The sequence below is a fragment of the Euprymna scolopes genome, chromosome 6 (assembly GCF_053919585.1).
Source record: "Euprymna scolopes isolate OS-2025 chromosome 6, ASM5391958v1, whole genome shotgun sequence".
Lineage (NCBI taxonomy): Eukaryota > Metazoa > Mollusca > Cephalopoda > Sepiida > Sepiolidae > Euprymna > Euprymna scolopes.
Window position 1 is genome coordinate 8761544 of NC_136487.1, and position 22508 is coordinate 8784051.

At 31.3% G+C, this 22508-nt stretch overlaps 1 protein-coding gene across 1 annotated transcript in view; it reads right to left on the minus strand.

Moving 5' to 3' along the window:
* Nucleotides 1-22508, minus strand: part of LOC145277492 (metallophosphoesterase 1-like) — a 148091-nt gene that overhangs the window by 115506 nt on the left and 10077 nt on the right. Inside the window, exon 2 of the mRNA XM_080128879.1 lies at nucleotides 18142-18500. Coding sequence (XP_079985005.1) covers nucleotides 18142-18389 — 248 coding nt within the window. The 5' untranslated portion in view covers nucleotides 18390-18500. The remainder of the gene's footprint in view (nucleotides 1-18141; nucleotides 18501-22508) is intronic.

Below are 22508 nucleotides of genomic sequence, written 5' to 3' on the forward strand. Positions count from 1 at the left end.
ACAAAAACGTGCATAAAAACATAATAGGTTCACAAGTAATAAAAAAAATTGCAAGAAAAGACCTGATCAAGTTTATCAATGTAAGCTAAAAACCAAACCTGCTGAAGAAAGAATTGAATTTGTTGAAGTTAGCTCAAAAAGCTGAGATTTTTGTGAACACCTCTTTGTATTACCATTAGATTTGATTGTAGTATTTTTTAAAGAAAAAAATTTTTTAGAAAATATTAAGTTCATAGTTTTACTCCGGGCAATGCCAGGTTTCTTCTGTAGTTAATAAATAACAATACTTATCTGAAGGAGAAATACAGAATAAATTTGTAATATTTATTGCAGAGTATCAGAGAAAATCTTTGGCATTGGCCACTGGATCAAAACTAGGAGGAGGGAATTAAAGGGTAGAAGGATAAAGGGGAAAAATTATGGATGCGTACTGCAGAAAGTAAAAATCTATTTTGTGGTAGCATGACATTTGGTTGAAGTCAGGTCAGCAGACAATTTTCAGTTGGAATAGATTCGCTTGGAGGAATCAATTTTAGAAGCAAACGCAATAGATGCTCATCACAACATGAGATGGCCGATAACGGACGCAAATGCAAGCGCATGCATACACTGCACGACCAACACACCTTCAATACACACTTTATAACGCAATTCTTTTATCTCTGACATTAATTTCATATTTATTACTTTACTGGAACAATTTACATATTATATCATCATGTTTCTCATGAGGATTGATAATCTGGATTAGTCAGACTTTCTGTTGAACTTGAGAATCTGCACAAAATTTTGAATAGAATCCTTTATTTAATGCAGGGGTGGGGATAAGATGCTCTCATTCCGTCATGATCATGATGAAGTTTTAAGTAATTCGCAATTGTACTATTAGTATTGCTCGCACTGAGAATCGACCCTTTAACCTCCAGAAGAGTATTACGTAGAACAGAATTTTACTTAGTACTTTATCCATAACGCCACTGTTAAGATGGCGGACTATATTAAAGGAGTAGTAATTAAAATCCCTAAAGTTTATTTACTCAAAATGGGAAAGCGTGAAGACATTTTTAAGTAAATCCAGGTTTCTTTGATCGTATATTTCTTATCAATTCAAGAACAAAAAAAAAGTCAAAAGAGAAAAATATAATATCAGTAATTGAAAGTAAAGGAAAAGTGAGGGAGTGGGGGTCAGGGCCATATACAGTTAGTTTCTTACCTCATCCAAATGGCCATAGCATTTCTTTGAGTGGATATTTTACGCAGTCAGGTAGATTGCGTATTGACATGCTTAATGTCAAGTGAATCTACATCGATGGACATCTATTCATAATCTTGGTATCAATAACGAAGAGTTATTGATTATAGCTTTCATAATCTGAGAAGATAAAAGATGTGTGAATTTTCTTTCATAGTAACTAGCTCTGCATAATTGATAAATGTGGAGGTTAAAAGAATATATATATATATATATATATATAGATATATATATATATATATATTACGAGCAGAACTCGTGTTGCTGCCTCTAAAAGTGAAATGACCGAAAAACCTCCAACAATCAAAATACTAAGCCTTTATACATGATATAAAAAATTGTTAAACTAGTTGTTCTGTGTCCCGGTGTTGCCTTGGAAAGTTGATTAACTCAAGAAATTCCACGCCCAACCTTAATATATTTGTCATTTTAGATCGCTGTTACCTATTTTTAGTAATAGTGCAATCACAAATGGAATGGTTGTTAAGCAGATAAACCTATTTTGTTCATGTGACTCTGCTTGTGTGTACTGATCTATGGCGGCAACTTGAACAGGATTTCTGAGTTGCAGTCATTTTCGTTTTAGAAAAGAAATTTTGTTCCAAACAAAATGGTTGTATCAATCCAATGAAGCTTTGAATTACAAAAGCTTGCAAACAAAGAATAGCATTTCCAGTAGGTAACCAATCTAAAGAAATCCTGAGACAAAGAGCAAAGTTCCTTTCCGTGTAATAAAAAAGTATGTGCACAAATTCTAAGAGGTTCAGTATATTTTATGGAGTGATTCTGGTTTCTGATTGGTTAGTAGCAAAGCGTGGTCAGTTCTTATCACCCCTGTCTATAAACAGAACCTTCAAATTTTTTGACAGGGATACTAGAAATATTATAACAAGGATAAAATTCATTTTACTTTACTGGATATTTCTCTAATTGAATAAAATTTCTGATATCTATAATTTCAAAATGTAAATTGTTAGAAGAATTATAGTTCAAAATTAATAATTCTATTTCAATAAAGTCATCTGGAATTATAGTTCAAAATTAATAATTCTATTTCAATAAAGTCATCTGGAATTATAGTTCAAAATTAATAATTCTATTTCAATAAAGTCATCTGGAATTATAGTTCAAAATTAATAATTCTATTTCAATAAAGTCATCTGGAATTATAGTTCAAAATTAATAATTCTATTTCAATAAAGTCATCTGGAATTATAGTTCAAAATTAATAATTCTATTTCAATAAAGTCATCTGGAATTATAGTTCAAAATTAATAATTCTATTTCAATAAAGTCATCTGGAATTATAGTTCAAAATTAATAATTCTATTTCAATAAAGTCATCTGGAATTATAGTTCAAAATTAATAATTCTATTTCAATAAAGTCATCTGGAATTATTGTTCAAAATCAATAATTCTATTTCAATAAAGTCATCTGGAATTATAGTTCAAAATTAATAATTCTATTTCAATAAAGTCATCTGGAATTATAGTTCAAAATTAATAATTCTATTTCAATAAAGTCATCTGGAATTATAGTTCAAAATTAATAATTCTATTTCAATAAAGTCATCTGGAATTATAGTTCAAAATTAATAATTCTATTTCAATAAAGTCATCTGGAATTATAGTTCAAAATTAATAATTCTATTTCAATAAAGTCATCTGGAATTATAGTTCAAAATCAATAATTCTATTTCAATAAAGTCATCTGGAATTATAGTTCAAAATTAATAATTCTATTTCAATAAAGTCATCTGGAATTATAGTTCAAAATTAATAATTCTATTTCAATAAAGTCATCTGGAATTATAGTTCAAAATTAATAATTTTATTTCAATAAAGTCATCTGGAATTATAGTTCAAAATTAATAATTCTATTTCAATAAAGTCATCTGGAATTATAGTTCAAAATTAATAATTCTATTTCAATAAAGTCATCTGGAATTATAGTTCAAAATTAATAATTCTATTTCAATAAAGTCATCTGGAATTATAGTTCAAAATTAATAATTCTATTTCAATAAAGTCATCTGGAATTATAGTTCAAAATTAATAATTCTATTTCAATAAAGTCATCTGGAATTATAGTTCAAAATTAATAATTCTATTTCAATAAAGTCATCTGGAATTATAGGTCAAAATTAATAATTCTATTTCAATAAAGTCATCTGGAATTATAGGTCAAAATTAATAATTCTATTTCAATAAAGTCATCTGGAATTATAGTTCAAAATTAATAATTCTATTTCAATAAAGTCATCTGGAATTATAGGTCAAAATTAATAATTCTATTTCAATAAAGTCATCTGGAATTATAGTTCAAAATTAATAATTCTATTTCAATAAAGTCATCTGGAATTATAGTTCAAAATTAATAATTCTATTTCAATAAAGTCATCTGGAATTATAGTTCAAAATTAATAATTCTATTTCAATAAAGTCATCTGGAATTATAGTTCAAAATTAATAATTCTATTTCAATAAAGTCATCTGAAATTATAGTTCAAAATTAATAATTCTATTTCAATAAAGTCATCTGGAATTATAGTTCAAAATTAATAATTCTATTTCAATAAAGTCATCTGGAATTATAGTTCAAAATTAATAATTCTATTTCAATAAAGTCATCTGGAATTATAGTTCAAAATTAATAATTCTATTTCAATAAAGTCATCTGGAATTATAGTTCAAAATTAATAATTCTATTTCAATAAAGTCATCTGGAATTATAGTTCAAAATTAATAATTCTATTTCAATAAAGTCATCTGGAATTATAGTTCAAAATTAATAATTCTATTTCAATAAAGTCATCTGGAATTATAGTTCAAAATTAATAATTCTATTTCAATAAAGTCATCTGGAATTATAGTTCAAAATTAATAATTCTATTTCAATAAAGTCATCTGGAATTATAGTTCAAAATTAATAATTCTATTTCAATAAAGTCATCTGGTTAAAAAAAAAAAGTTTCACTTGTATTTAAATTCAAAATTTGTATTTGTATATAGGTAACCATCATATCGTTCCTAAATGATAACATAAAAAATTCAAAAAAAATATAGCTCACCCCTACAGAAACTGGCCTAGTAAACTTTCATAGAAAACCAACAATGTATATGTATTAATCTAATTTTGAGATCGTAAACTGTTTCAGCCATATCCGGAATCAACTTCACAAATAAAGTAATTTTGAGATAGAAATTGTTTAAGCCATTTCTGGTACAAACTTTATATTCTAGCACCCTCATTTAATCCAGAGTCATGCTGGTTATTCTGCTAGTATATATTTGCCCCTATCTCATTCAATCCAAAGCAACGCCAGGAATTCTGCTAATATATATTTTCATCAATCTCCTTCAATCCCGGGCGACACCAGACATATTATTAGTATATTTTCTCACCTATCTCATTCAATCTTGAGCAACACCAGGTATTCTGCTAGTGTATATGTGCAGCTATCTAATACAATCCCAGGCGACGCTAAGCATTCGTCTAATCTGTATTTGTACCTATCTCATTAAATCCCAGGCAATGCCAGGTAATCTGTTAGTATTTATTTGCACCTGCCTTCTTAAATCCCGGGTGATGCCTGGTATGCTGCTTCTATATATTTCCACCTTCAATCCTGGGCGATGCAGGGTATTCTTCCAATGTATATTTCCAACTATCTCATTCAATCCCAAGCGACTCCGGGTATTTTGCTAGTATATATTCTCCCCTATTTCATTCAATACCGGGCAACGCCAGGTATTCTGCTAGTATATATTAGCATGTATCTCATTTAATCCCGGGTGACTATGGGTATTCTGCTAGTATATATTTGGATCTATCTCGTTGAATCCCATAATTCTTGGATATGTTACAAATTTCGACAATCATTTTTCATGATTCAACCCACATTATCCCCCCCTCCTCTTACTAAAATAATTAATAACTTTGATACATTGTCTGGGCTGTTTATTTCATTACAAACACACCAATTAAATAACTCATATTTCATCATTTTTCATAATTCTTGGATATGTTACTAATTTCGACAATCATTTTTCATGATTCAACCCACATTATCCCCCCCTCCTCTTACTAAAATAATTAATAACTTTGATACATTGTCTGGGCTGTTTATTTCATTACAAACACACCAATTAAATAACTCATATTTCATCATTTTTCATAATTCTTGGATATGTTACTAATTTCGACAATCATTTTTTATAATGTAACCCACATTCTCGCCCCCCCCCTCTTACTAAAATAATAACTTTGATACATTGTCTGGGCTGTTTATTTCATTACAAGCACACCAATCAAATAAGTTGCTGGAATCTGTGTTAAATAGAAAAGTAATCAACCATCTCAGCAAAAATAACCTTCTTAATAACACACAATATGGTTTCCGTTCTGCTAGATTTACAGCAGATGTGCTTACAGTTATATCTCATAGGATTAGCGAATCTCTCGACGGAAGCAACCTTTCTAGGGCAATTGCTCGACATATCAAAGGCCTTTGATAGAGTATGGCATAAAGGTTTAATTCACAAGATCTCCAGCTATGGTATAGCTGGAAATGTCTTCTCAATTATTAAATCATTTCTCTCTGATAGGTTCATAAGAGTAGTAGTTGATGGGCAAAAATCAAAAGCTCACAGTATTAATGCTGGGCCCAACTCTTTTCTTGATCTACTTTAATGATCTTCCAAATCACATCCTTACAGCATTCGTAGACATTTATGCTGATGACACTACCATTTATGGTAGCACATCTAAGACCGTAAATGACCAAGTTCTCTCTGATTCTCTCTCCTCTGATCTTGAGCACGTAGTACAATGGGGAAAGGAGTGGTTGGTTACTTTTAATGCATCTAAAACCAAGCTTCTATCTTTACATCATCAATGTTCTGATCCTCATCTGGCATTAATTAAAATGAATGGCTCTAGTCTTGGGGAGGCCTCATGTTTTGACAAGCTTCTGGGTTTGACCTTTACTCCTGATCTTAAATGGAACATGTACATCAAATCTGTTGCCAAGGCCGCTGGAAAAATAGTGGGATCCTTCTATTGATCCAGTAGATATCTCGCTGCTGATGTAATTTTCTATCTACTGTATATAAAAGCTAGGTATGTCCAAGGATGGAGCACTGTTGCCACATCTGGGCAGGAGCTGCTAGAAAGGACTTCTGTCTTGATAGAGTTCAAAATAGACTTCGTAGCCTCATAGGAGGTGTCCTTTTCTCTTCTCTGCAACCTCTATCTCACAGAAGAGATGTTGCGAGTTTGTCTCTGCTTTATCGTTATTTTCATGGCAAGTGCTTGAATGAACTTCAATCTCTGGTCCCCCCTCGCCAAACTTTCACAAGAAACACTCATCTACCTGAAAACACTATCAATAATTCCCCCCACTCTTTATCTGTGCCTAAACCTAAACGTAAATTCCATGAACAAAACTTTTTTCTTAGAATTGCACGCCTGTGGAATTGTCTTCCGTTTTCCTGCTTTCCAGCTGACTACAATATGGTGGTCTTGAAGTCCAACGTAAACAAGTTCTTGATGAACCGTTCCCTATAAGTTAACAAATTTACCGAATTTCCATTACTAACGATTACTATATTGTCCAACTGACTACTGTACACTGTTAACCCTTATCCTCGAGTGGTCTCTAGGCCTTGATAAGTGGTTATGCCTAGGTAAAAAAAAAAAAAAAAAAAAAAAACTCACATTTCATAGTAATGTTAACCTGTAAACGGTTTCTGCCATTTCCGGGACTGACTTCATATCTCTCACCCAACTGTTAAAAATATACATGAATTATAGTAATGTTAACTCATAAACGGTTTCTGCCATTTCCGGGACTGGAAAAGAATTGATAAATGGGTGCCTAACAAATTGAACAATACCCAAAAGAAACGCCCTTCTTTTACACAACAAGAACGACTCGTTGGTGTGCTTGCACAGCAATATATAAAGATGACCTGCTTGCCCTATTGCATAGGGGTGCTATTATTAATGAACGTACATTCTGTATTGTTGTTCATGTTAGTATTAGAAAGTCTTAGTGTGATAGAGACAGTCTTAGGCGTGTTCATGTTTTAAAAGATAGCATATTGGAGACATAAACATGTATATATAAAGAGAGAGACAGTTCTGTACGAACGGGAGTGTTTCTATAAATATTGATACATATATTTCTCACCTATTTTTGAGATGATGATTTTCACAAAGTTCTTATAACATAAATGGACAATACCTTTTCTGTTGAATCACAACACGAAGACGCAGATACACAAAGATGATGACATCCTTTATTTCATGACCGGTCCATGATTTCGCTTGAGGAATTCAAACTTTCTTTACATGGTTATTTCTAAAACCCTCTCACTTCTAGAGGGTGTCTTGATTCTAACGGAGAATCGGTCTGAACCTCTTTACTTCTCTCCGAATCTTCTCCCAGACTCTATCTCAAAACTCTACCTATATTGAGAACGTCACGTCATTGCATGATTAAACATGTGCTCATAAAGCACGTTGGATGACATGCGTCACGTTACCAAACTTGACATGAACCCGAGTTCAGTAACCTATTTTTCAAATAACATTTTTACAATATATGTTTACAATTTCAATTGACGATTACATTCCTTAACAGAAACAAATTTCATTATTACATTCCTTTTCCATATACAGATATGCAAGCTAAACAATTGCAATTCCTTATTTCGATAACATTATGTATTTATTTTAACTTATGATTGGAATTTTCATTTCCAAATCTAGCTTCGCAAGTTCGAATCCTTGACTATCCTATTTCATATTTACATTTAAATAATTCCCTATTTTTTTACTTACATAAAAAGGGGACAGCCCTTTTATCATGTAACAGCCCAGTGGTTCATGTTAAACTCTACCCTGGACATCATAACCCACTCTCCCTAATTTTCCACTACAGACGGAAATCAGACTGATCATCATCTATTTCCATAACTAGAATAAAACTATAAAATAATTTAATACTAACAAAACATCTCTGCTATAATAATAATAATAATAATAATAATAATAATAATAATAAAGAAATGCTCTACTGAGCTATCCTCTGTCCTCTTTATATTGTACTAGCGGGGGTACCTGGCGTTGCCTGGGTTTTTGTAGGTGTAAAAGAAAAAAAAAAGAACCCGAAGGTGGAAAAGAAAGTGAAAGAAAATGTGAGATTTTCTCGCTATGCTAGGGAGACATAGGAAGTGAAAAGCGATTAAATTGAGCGATGTCGATGAAAAAGTTGACTTGCAGAAACGAATGTTGGCTGGAGGCCAGTTCAGCTTCCGCCGTTTCATTTCCCCACAATGTTGGGGAAAACCAGCTTCCCCCAAAAAGAGGGAGCTCTCCAAATGAATAGCAATTGTCTGATATGAAGGGTTTCCCCCCATGTTGATCAAAGCTAACTGCTTTTCTGGAGGTACCAGAGGCGACCCATTTTGCTTTGATTAGTTTCGCTTTATTTATACGAAAGACAAATAAACACGCGAAAGGATAGAATAGAGGAAATTTTTTAAAAGTCGATCAAAATAAATGTAGAAATGACGTCCGTTCGCATATCAGAGATATTATAATCTAGGAAGTATAAAGAAACAAAAACGAAGTGTCCAAATGAATAGCAATTGTCTGATATGAAGCGTTTCTCCAACATTCATCAAAGCTGATTGCTTTCTGGGCATCCCAGCACAAAAGGCCAGGTAGATGATTTCACTTTCGATATAGTTTCACATTTATATGAAAAAGCTGAACAAACACACAAGAGGAATGAATAACGTGAATTTTATAAAAGTCAATCAAATTAAATCTGGATAAGACACCCCTTCGCAAATCGTAGATATTATAATCTAAGGAGCATATAAAAAGTTATAAAGAATAGTAACCCCCCTGAGAACCCTGGCAAAAAAAGTCTTTGCTGAACATACAAAAACGCATGTGGCCCTTGTGTCTTTTATATCTATATATACTAGCAGGGGTACCCGGCGTTGCCCAAGTGTTTAGAGGTGTGCGTGTTGGGGAAGAGGGGGGGGAGATCAAAACAACCCTGTTTAAAAAAAAACGTTGGCCGGGTGTTTGGAAGTGTAAAAGAAAAAAAAGTTTTAGTAGGAACGTAGGCTTGAACCCAAAGCCTTGACGCGAAGGTCGAAACGAAAGGGAAAAAAACCATGACACCTAACCATCTCGGCCACGAAGGGAGAGGAAGTGAAAAGTGTCTTAATTTAATGTTTATAAAGTGAAATTGACAGGTGAGAGAAAGTTAACTCACGTGATGTCTGACCTTATTAAGGTCAAACAAAGTTTGGCGCTGCAAGCCAGTTTCTGTTTCCCCACCCCAGCATTCGCTTTTTTTATGCGGCAATCAAAAAAAATCTTGAAAATAGCGCGTAAAAGTCAGGCAAATTAAAGATAGACGGTCATAATTGGTAGATATAATCTAGGGGTATATAAAAAGTTAAGGAGTGACCTGACCGAGAAGCCCGGCGAAAAAAGCCTTTGGCAGACATACAGAAAAAAATGCTCACACACACTAATACACATTTTCGCTATTTATATATATAGACTAACGTGGATGGCTGGCGTTGCCCGGGTGTTTTGAAATGTAAAAGAAAAAAAAAAAAGTTTTAGTAGGCAGATAGGCTCAAACCCAAAGCCCTGACGCAAAGGTGGAAAAGAAAGGAGAAAAAAATGGCATCTTACCGCTTGGCCATGACAGGACAGGAAGTGAATAATGTTCTAATTTAACAATTAAAAAGTTGACATGCTGAAGGTGAATGAGTTCACGCAGGAGAAATGAAAACACGTGCTTAAGTTTGGCTGGAAGCCAGTTCTTTCTGCCATAGTGGGGGAAAATCAGCTCGCTCAAAGAGCGGGGAGCTCTGGCAGTGTCTTAATGAATAGCAATTGTCTGATACAAAAGGTATTTTCCACAGTGATCAAAACTGATTGCCTTCAACACCTGCTCGCCACGAAGGCCAGCGACACTATTATTTTTTTCGAATCAGTTTCACTTTTATACGAAAAAGCAAAAGAAACACATGAAGACCAAAAAATATTGCGAAAATAATATGTAAAAGTCGTCCAAATAAAAGATATACATGACCTCGTTTCATAAATCATAGATATTATAATCTAGAGAGTATATAAAAAGTTCTAAGAAACAGTAATCCCCCCCCCATCCGAGTACGCCACGCTCCAAAAACCTTTGCCGGACATACAAAAAATGTGCACACACTAACACATATTTTGCATTTTATATATAGAGATATAGATATCTAATGCCTTGCCGAATCTTGCTTTCCTGATTGCTGAAAAATTTCCTTTGTGATACCAATGCTTAAAAATTATCACTCTCATTAATCTCCATCCACTTTGATAAAATCTTGAATGAATTATTAATCAATATAGTGATAGTTTCGAAAATGCTAAATTTATTTCTGACCAACAATTTAGGCAATCCTGTTCTACTATGTATATTCTAGTGGTCATTACTGAACGCATATACCATACGCTGGATAAGGCAGGTGAATGTAGAGTGCTTGATATATCCAAAGTCTTTGAAAAGGTCTGGCATGAAGGTTATCTAAAGAAACTTAATTCATACAGCATTCTGGATGAATATTTAACATAATCCAATCCTCCTTAGTCCAAAGAAGCATCCAGGTTTATCGTTGTATATACAAACACATCACATTAATGTAGGTTTGTCCTAGGAGTCAATACATATAATACATAGTCGATACATACATAATGTCATTCATCAAATTCCATCTGTGTTTGTTTACAATATCACGTCAGCTGATATTTGGGCTTGACAATGGTTAATGTTTAGTTTGAAAATATGCAAACGAAGAAATGACTTGCAGCAATTTTAAATGGTACATCTTTTATCGTAAACTGAATTTATTAATAAGAAAAAATTAAAATAAAATTGTGAGGTACACCCAGGCTTGAACCTGGGGATCATTCGATCTGTAATCGAATGCTCTACCACTAAGCAATATCTCCAGATTATAATAAATCTGCTTTTTAAGAAATGATTTGCTGAAATTTTATTATTTTCTTTGCCGGTGTAATGTAAAATATTCCCTCTAAAAATTATTCTTTTTATCTATAAGAGAGAATAGCTATTTTTTAAGATCAAATTTTTTTTCAATTTTCGAGACTTATCAAATAAATCTCTGTACAAAGCATATCTAAGAACACTACCATACATAAATTAGCTTTGTGTGAAATTTGCAAACGATAGACTCAGCCATTTTGGAACCTATAAGGAAGGAACTCACACACACACAAAGTGACTTTTATACAACAGTAGAGATAAGAAACATTTCCACTCCACGATTGCCATGGCCGATAATGCTCTTCTCGAGAGGCTAACATTCAAACTTTTCAGTCTAATATTCACAGGCAATACGAATTGGAATAAATGCAGAGAAAATATTTAGGCTACTGCAAACAAGATGAGCTCCCTCTACCTTGCTAGAAAACTTGTCAAATCTGCTAGTACCCTGTATCTCTATAAAGCCACTATTTGCCCAGATTAGAGGTTTCGTGCACCAACCATTAGTTTCTTTCACTTGGACAGAAAAAAAAAAGGGGGGTCTCCAACCTAATAGGTCCTACACTATTTATAAAGCTCTACACACTGTTCCATTGCCACAATGTTGCATCACTGTGTTTGATTTACAAATACTTCCCTGTGAATGTGCGCCAATGACCTTGCTACACTTGTACCAGCATTATCATAAATACCTTGGACAAACCCAACAAGCAGCAAAATCCCACCCCAAATGCTGGAAAACTTTCTACTCTTTTTGCCTGAGACTGCTTGCTTTAATTCTCTCCTTCCTCTCTCAATTGTACTAACATGCAGAAATTTAAATGTAATGTGAACAAACACCTTGTGCACAACTCTTCCCTATATATGATGCTCCCTATAAAACCGACCTTTAATTGCATTAGCTCCTCATATTTTAGTTGCAATATGATTTGTTTCGGGTGAATAAAAGGAAAAAAAAATTTTTTTTTAAAAAACAGGAAAAAAAAAACAATAAAAAAATTGCAAAGAGAGGCTGTAAAAAAGAACTGTGGGGAAAGGCTACAATAGCATTTGAGAACAACTGAAAGAGATTGAGAGAAAGATGGAAATGTGGTGAGATTGAGCAAGAGAGCGTGGATGCTTGTGATGCGAAAAGCAGATACAGATATAAAAAAAAATCTTTTTTAAACTTTGAATGTCAGAATGGACAAAACAACTGGAAAAGCATGAAAATGTCAAAAGTTTTTAAATAAAAAACAAATCTTAACCTTTCTGGTTAAGAGAAATTCACCTTGAAAAAAAAAAATATCTTTTTTACCTGACTTTAATCTACATAAAACTGACTCCAATTTCTTTCTCTTTATAGTTCATCATCAAAGGAAAACTTTATAACACAAACTGTGTGTGTGTGTGCGTGTGTGTGTGTGTTCTCCCAGTTCATTTGGCATAATGCTAAAAGTGTCCACTAATGGGCTAGAAGACTAGGGTTCAATCTTCAGTAAAGTCATATCAAACACTTAAAAAATTCATTTGCTAAATACTCAGAGTTATACGGGGAAGATCAAGGGTAAGTGGAGTAATCCTGAAAATTGAGTGGCACCCTCCCCTACACCTTAATATAGCAGCTAATGAAAGGGAGCGGTCAGGTTTCCCTAGGCTATAGTTGGCCAATTATATATAAAATAGACTCTCTTACATTTTCGATGTTAGACCTAAATTGCAATGCATCTGACAAATGAGTGTTTCTGATGATCTGATTAATTTTCTTCATTGTTAGTCAATGTTTTAAGATGACTAGAACATTTTGAATTTTTTTTTTTTCAGAAACTATTTTATCAGACTAGGATCATTTTTCTATGTTTTTATCTGCAAAAAAATTACAATTCAGATCAGCGCAAGTTTTTGATAGTTCTTACTAATGATACTCCATTATTGAATTTATTGCTTTAATAATACTGTTGTTGATATCGAAACAATATAATAAAGGGATAAAAATTGGACAATATAAATTTAAAATAGAAATCCTTGACGTTTCGCCCACTGTTTCATGGGCTTTTTCAAGAGTGATTAGCTAAAAATAGACCATTTTTCATGGACAATTTTTGTCTCCCTTTTTCTGAAACAGGTAGGCAAAAAATGTATAATTCTTTACAAGCTTTTTAAATTGCCATAACATGTAACGTCAAACTTATACCTGAATAGTTTTTATGCATTGCATTATTGCACTCACTTGAAAATTGGCGGCTTACATATTTTCCACTTGGATACATATTCAGATTTTTTCAGCTTCACAGATTATTGCCAACAAATAGATTCATTAATATATACTGTAAATTGAACTGGTAACTTCTTAAATGTTATATTTTTCTGATGCCACATTGTACGTTAGGATAATTTTCACAACATTTTGTCTTCTGTTAACTCTTTATGACCCGCTTAAACCAATTCATTCAGTCATAAATAAATGAATATAACGGCATAAATAAAGTGTGAATTGATTCAAATACACCTTGTACGTATTAGCTCAGCATTTGAGTAGATGCCAGATACCTTCAGATTGCAACTGCCCATTGCTTACATTCAGTATGCCGCCATCTGTCTGAGAGGTGGAGGATTTCATTTGTCATAAACACACTTTTTTTCAAGCACTTTGGATAATAATCAAGGTATATGAGAAATGCAAAAATTCTCAGTGGTAATTTAACAATTGAGCTTCATAATGAAAGATAATCATACTGAAAAAGTCTTAAAGTTATAGTATCATTACCTCTTAAACTAAAATCAGCACTAAATATTTTTTAATCATCTACATCATAATTCAGGTGATAAAATCAACAATAAATATTTTTAATCATCTACATCATAATTCAGGTGATAAAATCAACAATAAATATTTTTAATCATCTACATCATAATTCAGGTGATAAAATCAACACTAAATATTTTTAATCATCTACATCATAATTCAGGTGATAAAATCAACAATAAATATTTTTAATCATCTACATCATAATTCAGGTGATAAAATCAACAATAAATATTTTTAATCATCTACATCATAATTCAGGTGATAAAATCAACACTAAATATTTTTTAATCATCTACATCATAATTCAGGTGATAAAATCAACAATAAATATTTTTAATCATCTACATCATAATTCAGGTGATAAAATCAACACTAAATATTTTTTAATCATCTACATCATAATTCAGGTGATAAAATCAACAATAAATATTTTTAATCATCTACATCATAATTCAGGTGATAAAATCAACAATAAATATTTTTAATCATCTACATCATAATTCAGGTGATAAAATCAACACTAAATATTTTTTAATCATCTACATCATAATTCAGGTGATAAAATCAACAATAAATATTTTTAATCATCTACATCATAATTCAGGTGATAAAATCAACAATAAATATTTTTAATCATCTACATCATAATTCAGGTGATAAAATCAACACTAAATATTTTTTAATCATCTACATCATAATTCAGGTGATAAAATCAACAATAAATATTTTTAATCATCTACATCATAATTCAGGTGATAAAATCAACAATAAATATTTTTTAATCATCTACATCATAATCAAATCTATAGAAACCTCAGCAAAATATACTCTTTTATAATACTTCAGGTGTATGCAGGCAACTTTGTTAAAAAAAATGTATTCATGTCCAACTTGACAGGTGTAAGGTGACATGTTAATTTAATTATTTGGATTATTCATCATAGTATTCTCAACTTGAGTATTAGTCGCAACATGCAAGCATTCCATCAGCCATTACCAGGTACAATTCTTAAGTATTTCACAATTGTGTTCTTCGTATTAACCTTGCACTGAGAATTTAACCTTGCACGAGCCCGTCTTTGCTCTATTGTTATTTTCAACGCAAGTGTTCGTCTGAACTCCAATCTATGGTTTCCCATTGCTAAACTTTCACAAAAAACACTACTAGCTACAAGCACTATCAATAATTTCCCCTACTCTCTAAATGCAGATTCCATGAACAAAGCTAAGTGCCTACCTGCGGCTGAATCCAATATGATAACCTTCAAGTCCAATGTCAACAAATAATCCAAATTCTACCCAATCTACACCATTTACGATTACTGCACCTTACATTCATTAGCCCTTATCCTCAGGTGGCCTTCAGGCCTTGATAAGTAGTTGCTGACTACCTTGTAAAAAAAAAAAAATGATAATAATAATTTACTTTCTGGAACTCAGACATTAGCATTAGTTTCCCTTGATTCCTTTTTAAAATTACAAGACATCAGTGCAAATCTTTGCTTGCATGTCTTTTACATGTAATATTTGGATTGTTTGGACTACTGTTCTCATCTTGGGTATTATTTTCACATTTTGGCTCCAACCTTCTGCAGGTGTATCTTAGCAACAGCTCTTAATGGTGAATCGTGGAACGAATGCTTTTGTTCTTTTTTTCAATGAACCATACTTGTTAAATTGAAAATGTGTGATGTTTTTATAAAACGAAAAGAGTGTCAAGTCATTTCCATTTTTGTATAAATTTGAGTCCATGCCGATTTGATACAATGTTTCTGCATTTTTTTTATATGAGGATTGATAATATGTATTATTTAGATTGTTTGGACTACTGTTTTCATCTTTGCTGTTATATTGGTCGAAGCGTTGTGAGAATAATAAGATAAGAACAATAGTCTGATCAATCCGAATTATTATCAATCCTCACCTCAAAAATTCAGAAACATTATAAAACCATATGCAAATGGTCAGGAATGATAGTTTCCACAGACCCTGTACTAATCTTGACATCTTCGGCTATTTGGCGAATAGTAATGCGCCGATCTTCCAAAATGGCAGCCTCAACTTGACAGATGCTTCATCAATGGCAGAAGTGGGGCGACCAGGTCTGGGAGCTGTTTCCACAGATTTCCGGCCATGTTTGAATTCACGATGCCAGCGTTTTACAAGGTCATATGATGGGGCATTATCACCATAAGTTTCTTTCATTTCATCAAAAGTCTCCTGTGGTGTGTGTCCTTTCAAATACAAAAACCGGATCACTGCTCGACATTCAACAGGCTCCATTTCACACCTGACTCAGTTCAACACCTGTAAAACAGAAACCATAATTAGTTCAGAGCTGTAATTTGCCACATAACCCGTAGAGATATAAATCATTGCACATGCACAATTTCAGCTAGATCAGACAACTGGAAGTGGGTCAGGGGCATTACTTATTGCACGCCCCCTCGTATTATTAGTACTGACTGCACTGAGGATAGGAAGATTCCCAGGTTCAACAAGATACACTGGCAAAAGGTCGAAGGTTGCATCTACTGAAATGTGAAAATCACACAGAAGATGAGAACAGTAGTCCGAAGAATCCAAATAATCAAATTATCAACCCTCATCTCAAAAAAATCAGAAACATAATTTCACTTAGATTCCCATTTGAAGAAATTTCTGTGACAAGATACAGTTTTCAAATTGTGTGATACTATCTCTGTACAACATCCATTTATTTAAATGTTTTTTGTTTAACTATGTTTTGTTCCCCACATTAAAAATTGACCTTATATCTAACTTTGCCCTTGTGGGGAGGCAAGTAAATAGCAAATTACTTTTTTATGAGAAATTTGTAAGTCAAATTTTTATTTCATTTGTTTATATTTGCTGTTTACAGAAAAAAAAATGAAACTATTTAAGATGCATTTTAGTATGCATAAAAATTGCCTCGGTCTAGAAGGATTTATTCTTCATTAACCGATGACAGGAAAGATCAACATTCTCAATGCTAACATGGGTTTTTAATGTAGTGAAAACCCTGTTTCCCCAAAGATCGATCTTGAGACAAAAAAAAATATTTTGTAAATTAAAATACATATGAAAGAATACAACTATTAAAATGTAAAATAGGTATCCTGTTTGTTTACTAAAAAGTTTTGTTTAAATAGTTTTAATAAAAGTTTTGTTTAAATAGTTTTAATAAAAGTTTTGTTTAAATAGTTTTAATAAAAGTTTTGTTTAAATAGTTTTAATAAAAGTTTTGTTTAAATAGTTTTAATAAAAGTTTTGTTTAAATAGTTTTAATAAAAGTTTTGTTTAAATAGTTTTAATAAAAGTTTTGTTTAAATAGTTTTAATAAAAGTTTTGTTTAAATAGTTTTAATAAAAGTTTTGTTTAAATAGTTTTAATAAAAGTTTTGTTTAAATAGTTTTAATAAAAGTTTTGTTTAAATAGTTTTAATAAAAGTTTTGTTAAAATAGTTTTAATAAAAGTTTTGTTTAAATAGTTTTAATAAAAGTTTTGTTAAAATAGTTTTAATAAAAGTTTTGTTTAAATAGTTTTAATAAAAGTTTTGTTTAAATAGTTTTAATAAAAGTTTTGTTTAAATAGTTTTAATAAAAGTTTTGTTTAAATAGTTTTAATAAAAGTTTTGTTTAAATAGTTTTAATAAAAGTTTTGTTTAAATAGTTTTAATAAAAGTTTCGTTTAAATAGTTTTAATAAAAGTTTTGTAAATAATAAAAAAAATAAATCTTGCTGGTGAAAAACCAAACAACTTGTTTTTTTTAATGTTTGGTTACAGGTGCCACTAGCATTTGCAAAAGACAATGTCAACTGGTGTCTACAAAAAGCTGTTCCTCTTGTTTCACCATTTGGTGGGGTCCTTAAACTCTAATTGATCTTGCCAGGTAAAGTGTTACGCTAAACACTTTGAGAATCGAGCAAACTTGAAATACAAAATTTGTATTTGAAACAGAAAGAAAGAAACAGAGCAAACATAATAGAAACAAGTGAAAAGTACATACCGTCTCATCTTATCAAACCAGTGTCCTTCTCTGCTACCAAGAAGGTGTGTATCAGCTATAACCATTGCTCTCAGTGGCTTCCGTGAACCTTTCGCTATTGTGATATCCTCGTTCAGAGAGCTCAGTGCTGGCCATGTGCAGAGGATCAGCACAAAATAGTAGTGTAGGAATTCGCAGTAAAAGACAAGAATCAAGAGTAGCACCAAAAGTCTGGTGAGTCGTGGAGACCACATTTGTTTTATTGCCATTATTAAGTGGCGCTAAGAGGTCATAGATTGATCCAAAAGAGTCAGGCGCCATCTTCTCATTGACTAGCAGTCACTAACTGATAGGTTGAACACATGCTGAAATCTGGCAATCTACAAATTAAAAAGAAAAAGAAGAGATTTAGTTTTATACATACACACATACAAACACACACACACACATACACGCTACCTGGTATTGCCCAGGTGTTAAATTCTAAAAAGCAAAACTAAATTACTGACTTTATATTTACTAATAAAATCACTGAAATCATAGAACTAGTTGAAGTACGGATTTGTACTAAATAGATATAAATATATAACTGTTTTAAAAACATGCTTTCAGATGCAAATAACTATGAATTTTTTTTTTTTCTAATTAATTTCGGATTTAAAATCCTTCAGAGAAAGAGTTCTTAAGCTTTGTTGGTCTTTTTTTTTCCTCAGAAGTAAAAAATCCATCCTTGTCTTATCAGAATTGCACTGGCTGGTAATGCATGTAGTTTTTTTTTATATTTATTTATTAAGCCGGAAAGGTGTGCATTTGCCAAATATAAAGTCGACACGTTTTCAACTTCATATAGATGAAAGTCAGAGTTGTGTTTTCCTTGATATAAATACTGTTTCAATTTTAAACTAAAACATGTATGAAATACATTTATAAGGCCAATTACAATGAAATATAATGTAAAATAAACAAATATTAATTTAGTTGAAAATGTGTCGACTCTTAGAAGCATCTTGAATGAAGTGAAAAATATAGAACAAACAGAAAAACTGTTTTAAAAATACACACTTTTAGATGCAAATAAAAAGAATTTTCTTTTATTTTTAGAAAAGAAAAAAACAGGAAAAGAAAGAAAAAAGAAAATTCTTTTTATTTGCATTTAAAAGTGTGTTTTTAAAACAGTTTGTTTATTCTATATTTTTAAAATATTTGTTTAAAATTAATATTTCGGCAATAGACACGATTTTCAGAATTTTATACATTTTCTTTAAATTTTTTTTCTCACCATGATGATAAATGGAAGAAAAAGTTAGTACCAAGGCTGCATGTTGTTCGCCTGCAGTAATACTTTCAAATGCCAGATGAATATACTGTGATACGAAAATCAGTTTTGTTTTCCGTGATATAAACATTGTTTAAATTTTAAAATAAAATGCATATGAAATATGTTTATAAGCCAAATTACAATGCAATATTATGTAAAATAAACAAATATTTGTTTAAAATTAATATTTCGGCAATAGATACCATCTTCAGAATTTATACATTTTCTTTTCTTTTTTGCCATAATAAATATTAGTAATTTTTATGCATACAAAACCTAGTGTTTCATGCTTTCACAATCATCAGTGTAGGAAGTGATAATTACTGCTGGTCAATATATATTTCCATTTATCTATATCAATAAAACAGATTTGTGTGTGTGTGTGTAAATATTTAACCGATAAACTATTAGTCACCTAACACTGAAATTTACAGGAAATATTAATCATACACCAAGGATGATCGATGATCAGTAAACCATTGTTTGGATTGATGAATACCACATACAGAAATATATCGGCAAGTTGAAATGCAAAATGTTTATTCCAACTTGCCGACATATTTCTATTGATTCTGCGCAAATTCATTCATAGCTTGAAATGGTTGAATTTTGAATTTTTCTAATCTATCTGTCAATGGTAGGACAATGTGGCTGGAGTGCTAAATATTTTAATTTCAATTCTAGCTGATGGAACCCAAGTAATTCTTTTAAATCTTTTAAACGTACTATATATTAGGTACAATATAATATTCAATAGAGAATTGGTTCTGTAATAATAAAAACGAAATCTGCATGAATTAAAATATATTTAAACATATTTTATGACCAGGCAAGGCCGAGATCCCCCCACCCCACTAAGTCCAAACTATATTTATATCAAAACACTTTAGGCTTATTTAATGCATTAAAGTATTTTCAAATCCAATATATATACCCAACGGAACACTCACAAAACACAGTCGGTTCAAACGTTTCATTTGCATGATTTTATAAACGATCTCTAATAAATTAATATTCTGTATAATTCGTTTCTTATTTGGATCTTAAATTTTCTTTATATATATATATATATATATATATATATATATATATATATATATATATATATACACACACACACATACATAATAATTTCGTTCATATTAATATTATTAGTAGTATTAGGTAGTAATATTAATTAAAATGATTTAATCAAAAATGTTTCACATTAAAATGATTATTTTGAAATTTAAATGATAACTTCCGGTATTACAATCATGTTTACACAAACCAACAACTTATAATTACCTTCCAACAATTGATTTTAAAAAATAAGCTCTGCAATGAACATCTTTTAACAATTAAACATATACTTTATTCTTTAAATTTGTTGTTGTCAAGGACAATGCCTATGATGAATATGATTATGATAACAACAATTACATTTACCATGAAAAAGAAAAGGTTCTACCTACTTCTGTAAGCCTTTTAATTTTAAAAAAAAAAAAGAAAAAAGGATTTATATTTTTTTTTTAAATCGTCACTGAGCTTGTTTTTTTTTTTTTAGTTTTCTGTCTTTAATAATAAATGTTGAAAAACACAATGTAATCATTGGTAATTGTCAAGAATTTCCACAGAAAAAAAAGGAAAAAGTGGTAAAAAAAAAAATATAAATAAAAAACAATAGTCAATGTAGAACTGTTACCAAAGGTAATAAAAGTTACTTTTTTTTCTACCTACCTGGATAATTCTTTGCGTTTTAAAGTATTTTAAAGCATTTTCATTTATATTTAATTAGCAGGACTACCTGGCATTGCCCGGGGCAAAAACAAATTTCTATTAAAATCTCTATCTCTCCACCTCTATCTTTCTCTTTTTTTTTAATTTAGGCACACACCTAAAGTTTCATTATATGGCATGTTTCGTTCAATAGCGGAAAATATTTTCCTCATATCACTAAACAACTCTTCAGAGACAAATATTCCTCAAAAACAGTTACACAGTTCAAGATATGGAACATTAAAAAAGGAAATAAAGAATTTGGGGAAGAAGGAAAGTGAGATATATAAATCTGTATTCCATCACACAAAACTACACTTGGCATCCCCCTTCTATACATATGCATTTGAGCACTTCGAAGAGTTGTAGTGCACTTGAGCATTAATAATTTATGCACACTTTCTACAGTGCAGAGTAGCTAGTAGGTCGACAATTAGATCCAATACCATAATCATCAGTACAAACCACTTTAGTTTTGGCACCTACTCCTCTACTGTATTTCTGGTGGCAGGATCCTCCCCTCTGGGGGTTATAGTGATACTATGATATAAGCCACGGTTTCCCAAACTTCAGCACACCATGGAGCCCCTGAGCAAGGCAAAGGTTTTTCACAGATCACTAACAAGATAATTTCTAAAATAAATATGAAAAACATGAATTTCAAATTTTAACATTAACTAATGATGTTTACAGCCATTATTTTGTTTTTCATTAATCTAATATTGTTGCATTTTTTTTCATGAACCATCCTGAAATCCTTACACCTATAGAGATGTCTATCTTTTTCTAGTAAAAAAGATCAATAATTAAATGTCTGCAGCTATTTATTTTTTCCATATAAAGCATTTGGTCCTCTTTAAGAAAGCCTCACTCACAGAGCCCCAGGGCCCCATGGCGCCCACTTTGAGAAACCCTGATATAAGCTAATTTTCTTTGCAAGACTCATCATTTCTTCTCAATGATAGCATATTTACCGATTCTTATACGTCCTTCATAATGTTCTTTACCTCTACAATAAAATGTCACAGTAAATTGATTACTTTTCACTCAGCCTATCTTCAAGTACTCAAAGCCAAATGATAATACTCAACATTCCATCGGTTTTTTTTTTCCTGGCACTCAGTAATTGCAAAGATTATACAAATTTACAAGTCAACTTCAACAAAATTCTAATCTTTTTCTCACTCCAAATTCTTGTCTTTGCTGTATAAGAATCAACGGGAAGATCAAAATAAAATTCAACTGTTACATTTTCCTTGCCATAAGCCAAGCTATATTTTGTCCACTGCAACATTTTTGCAATCTTATAAGG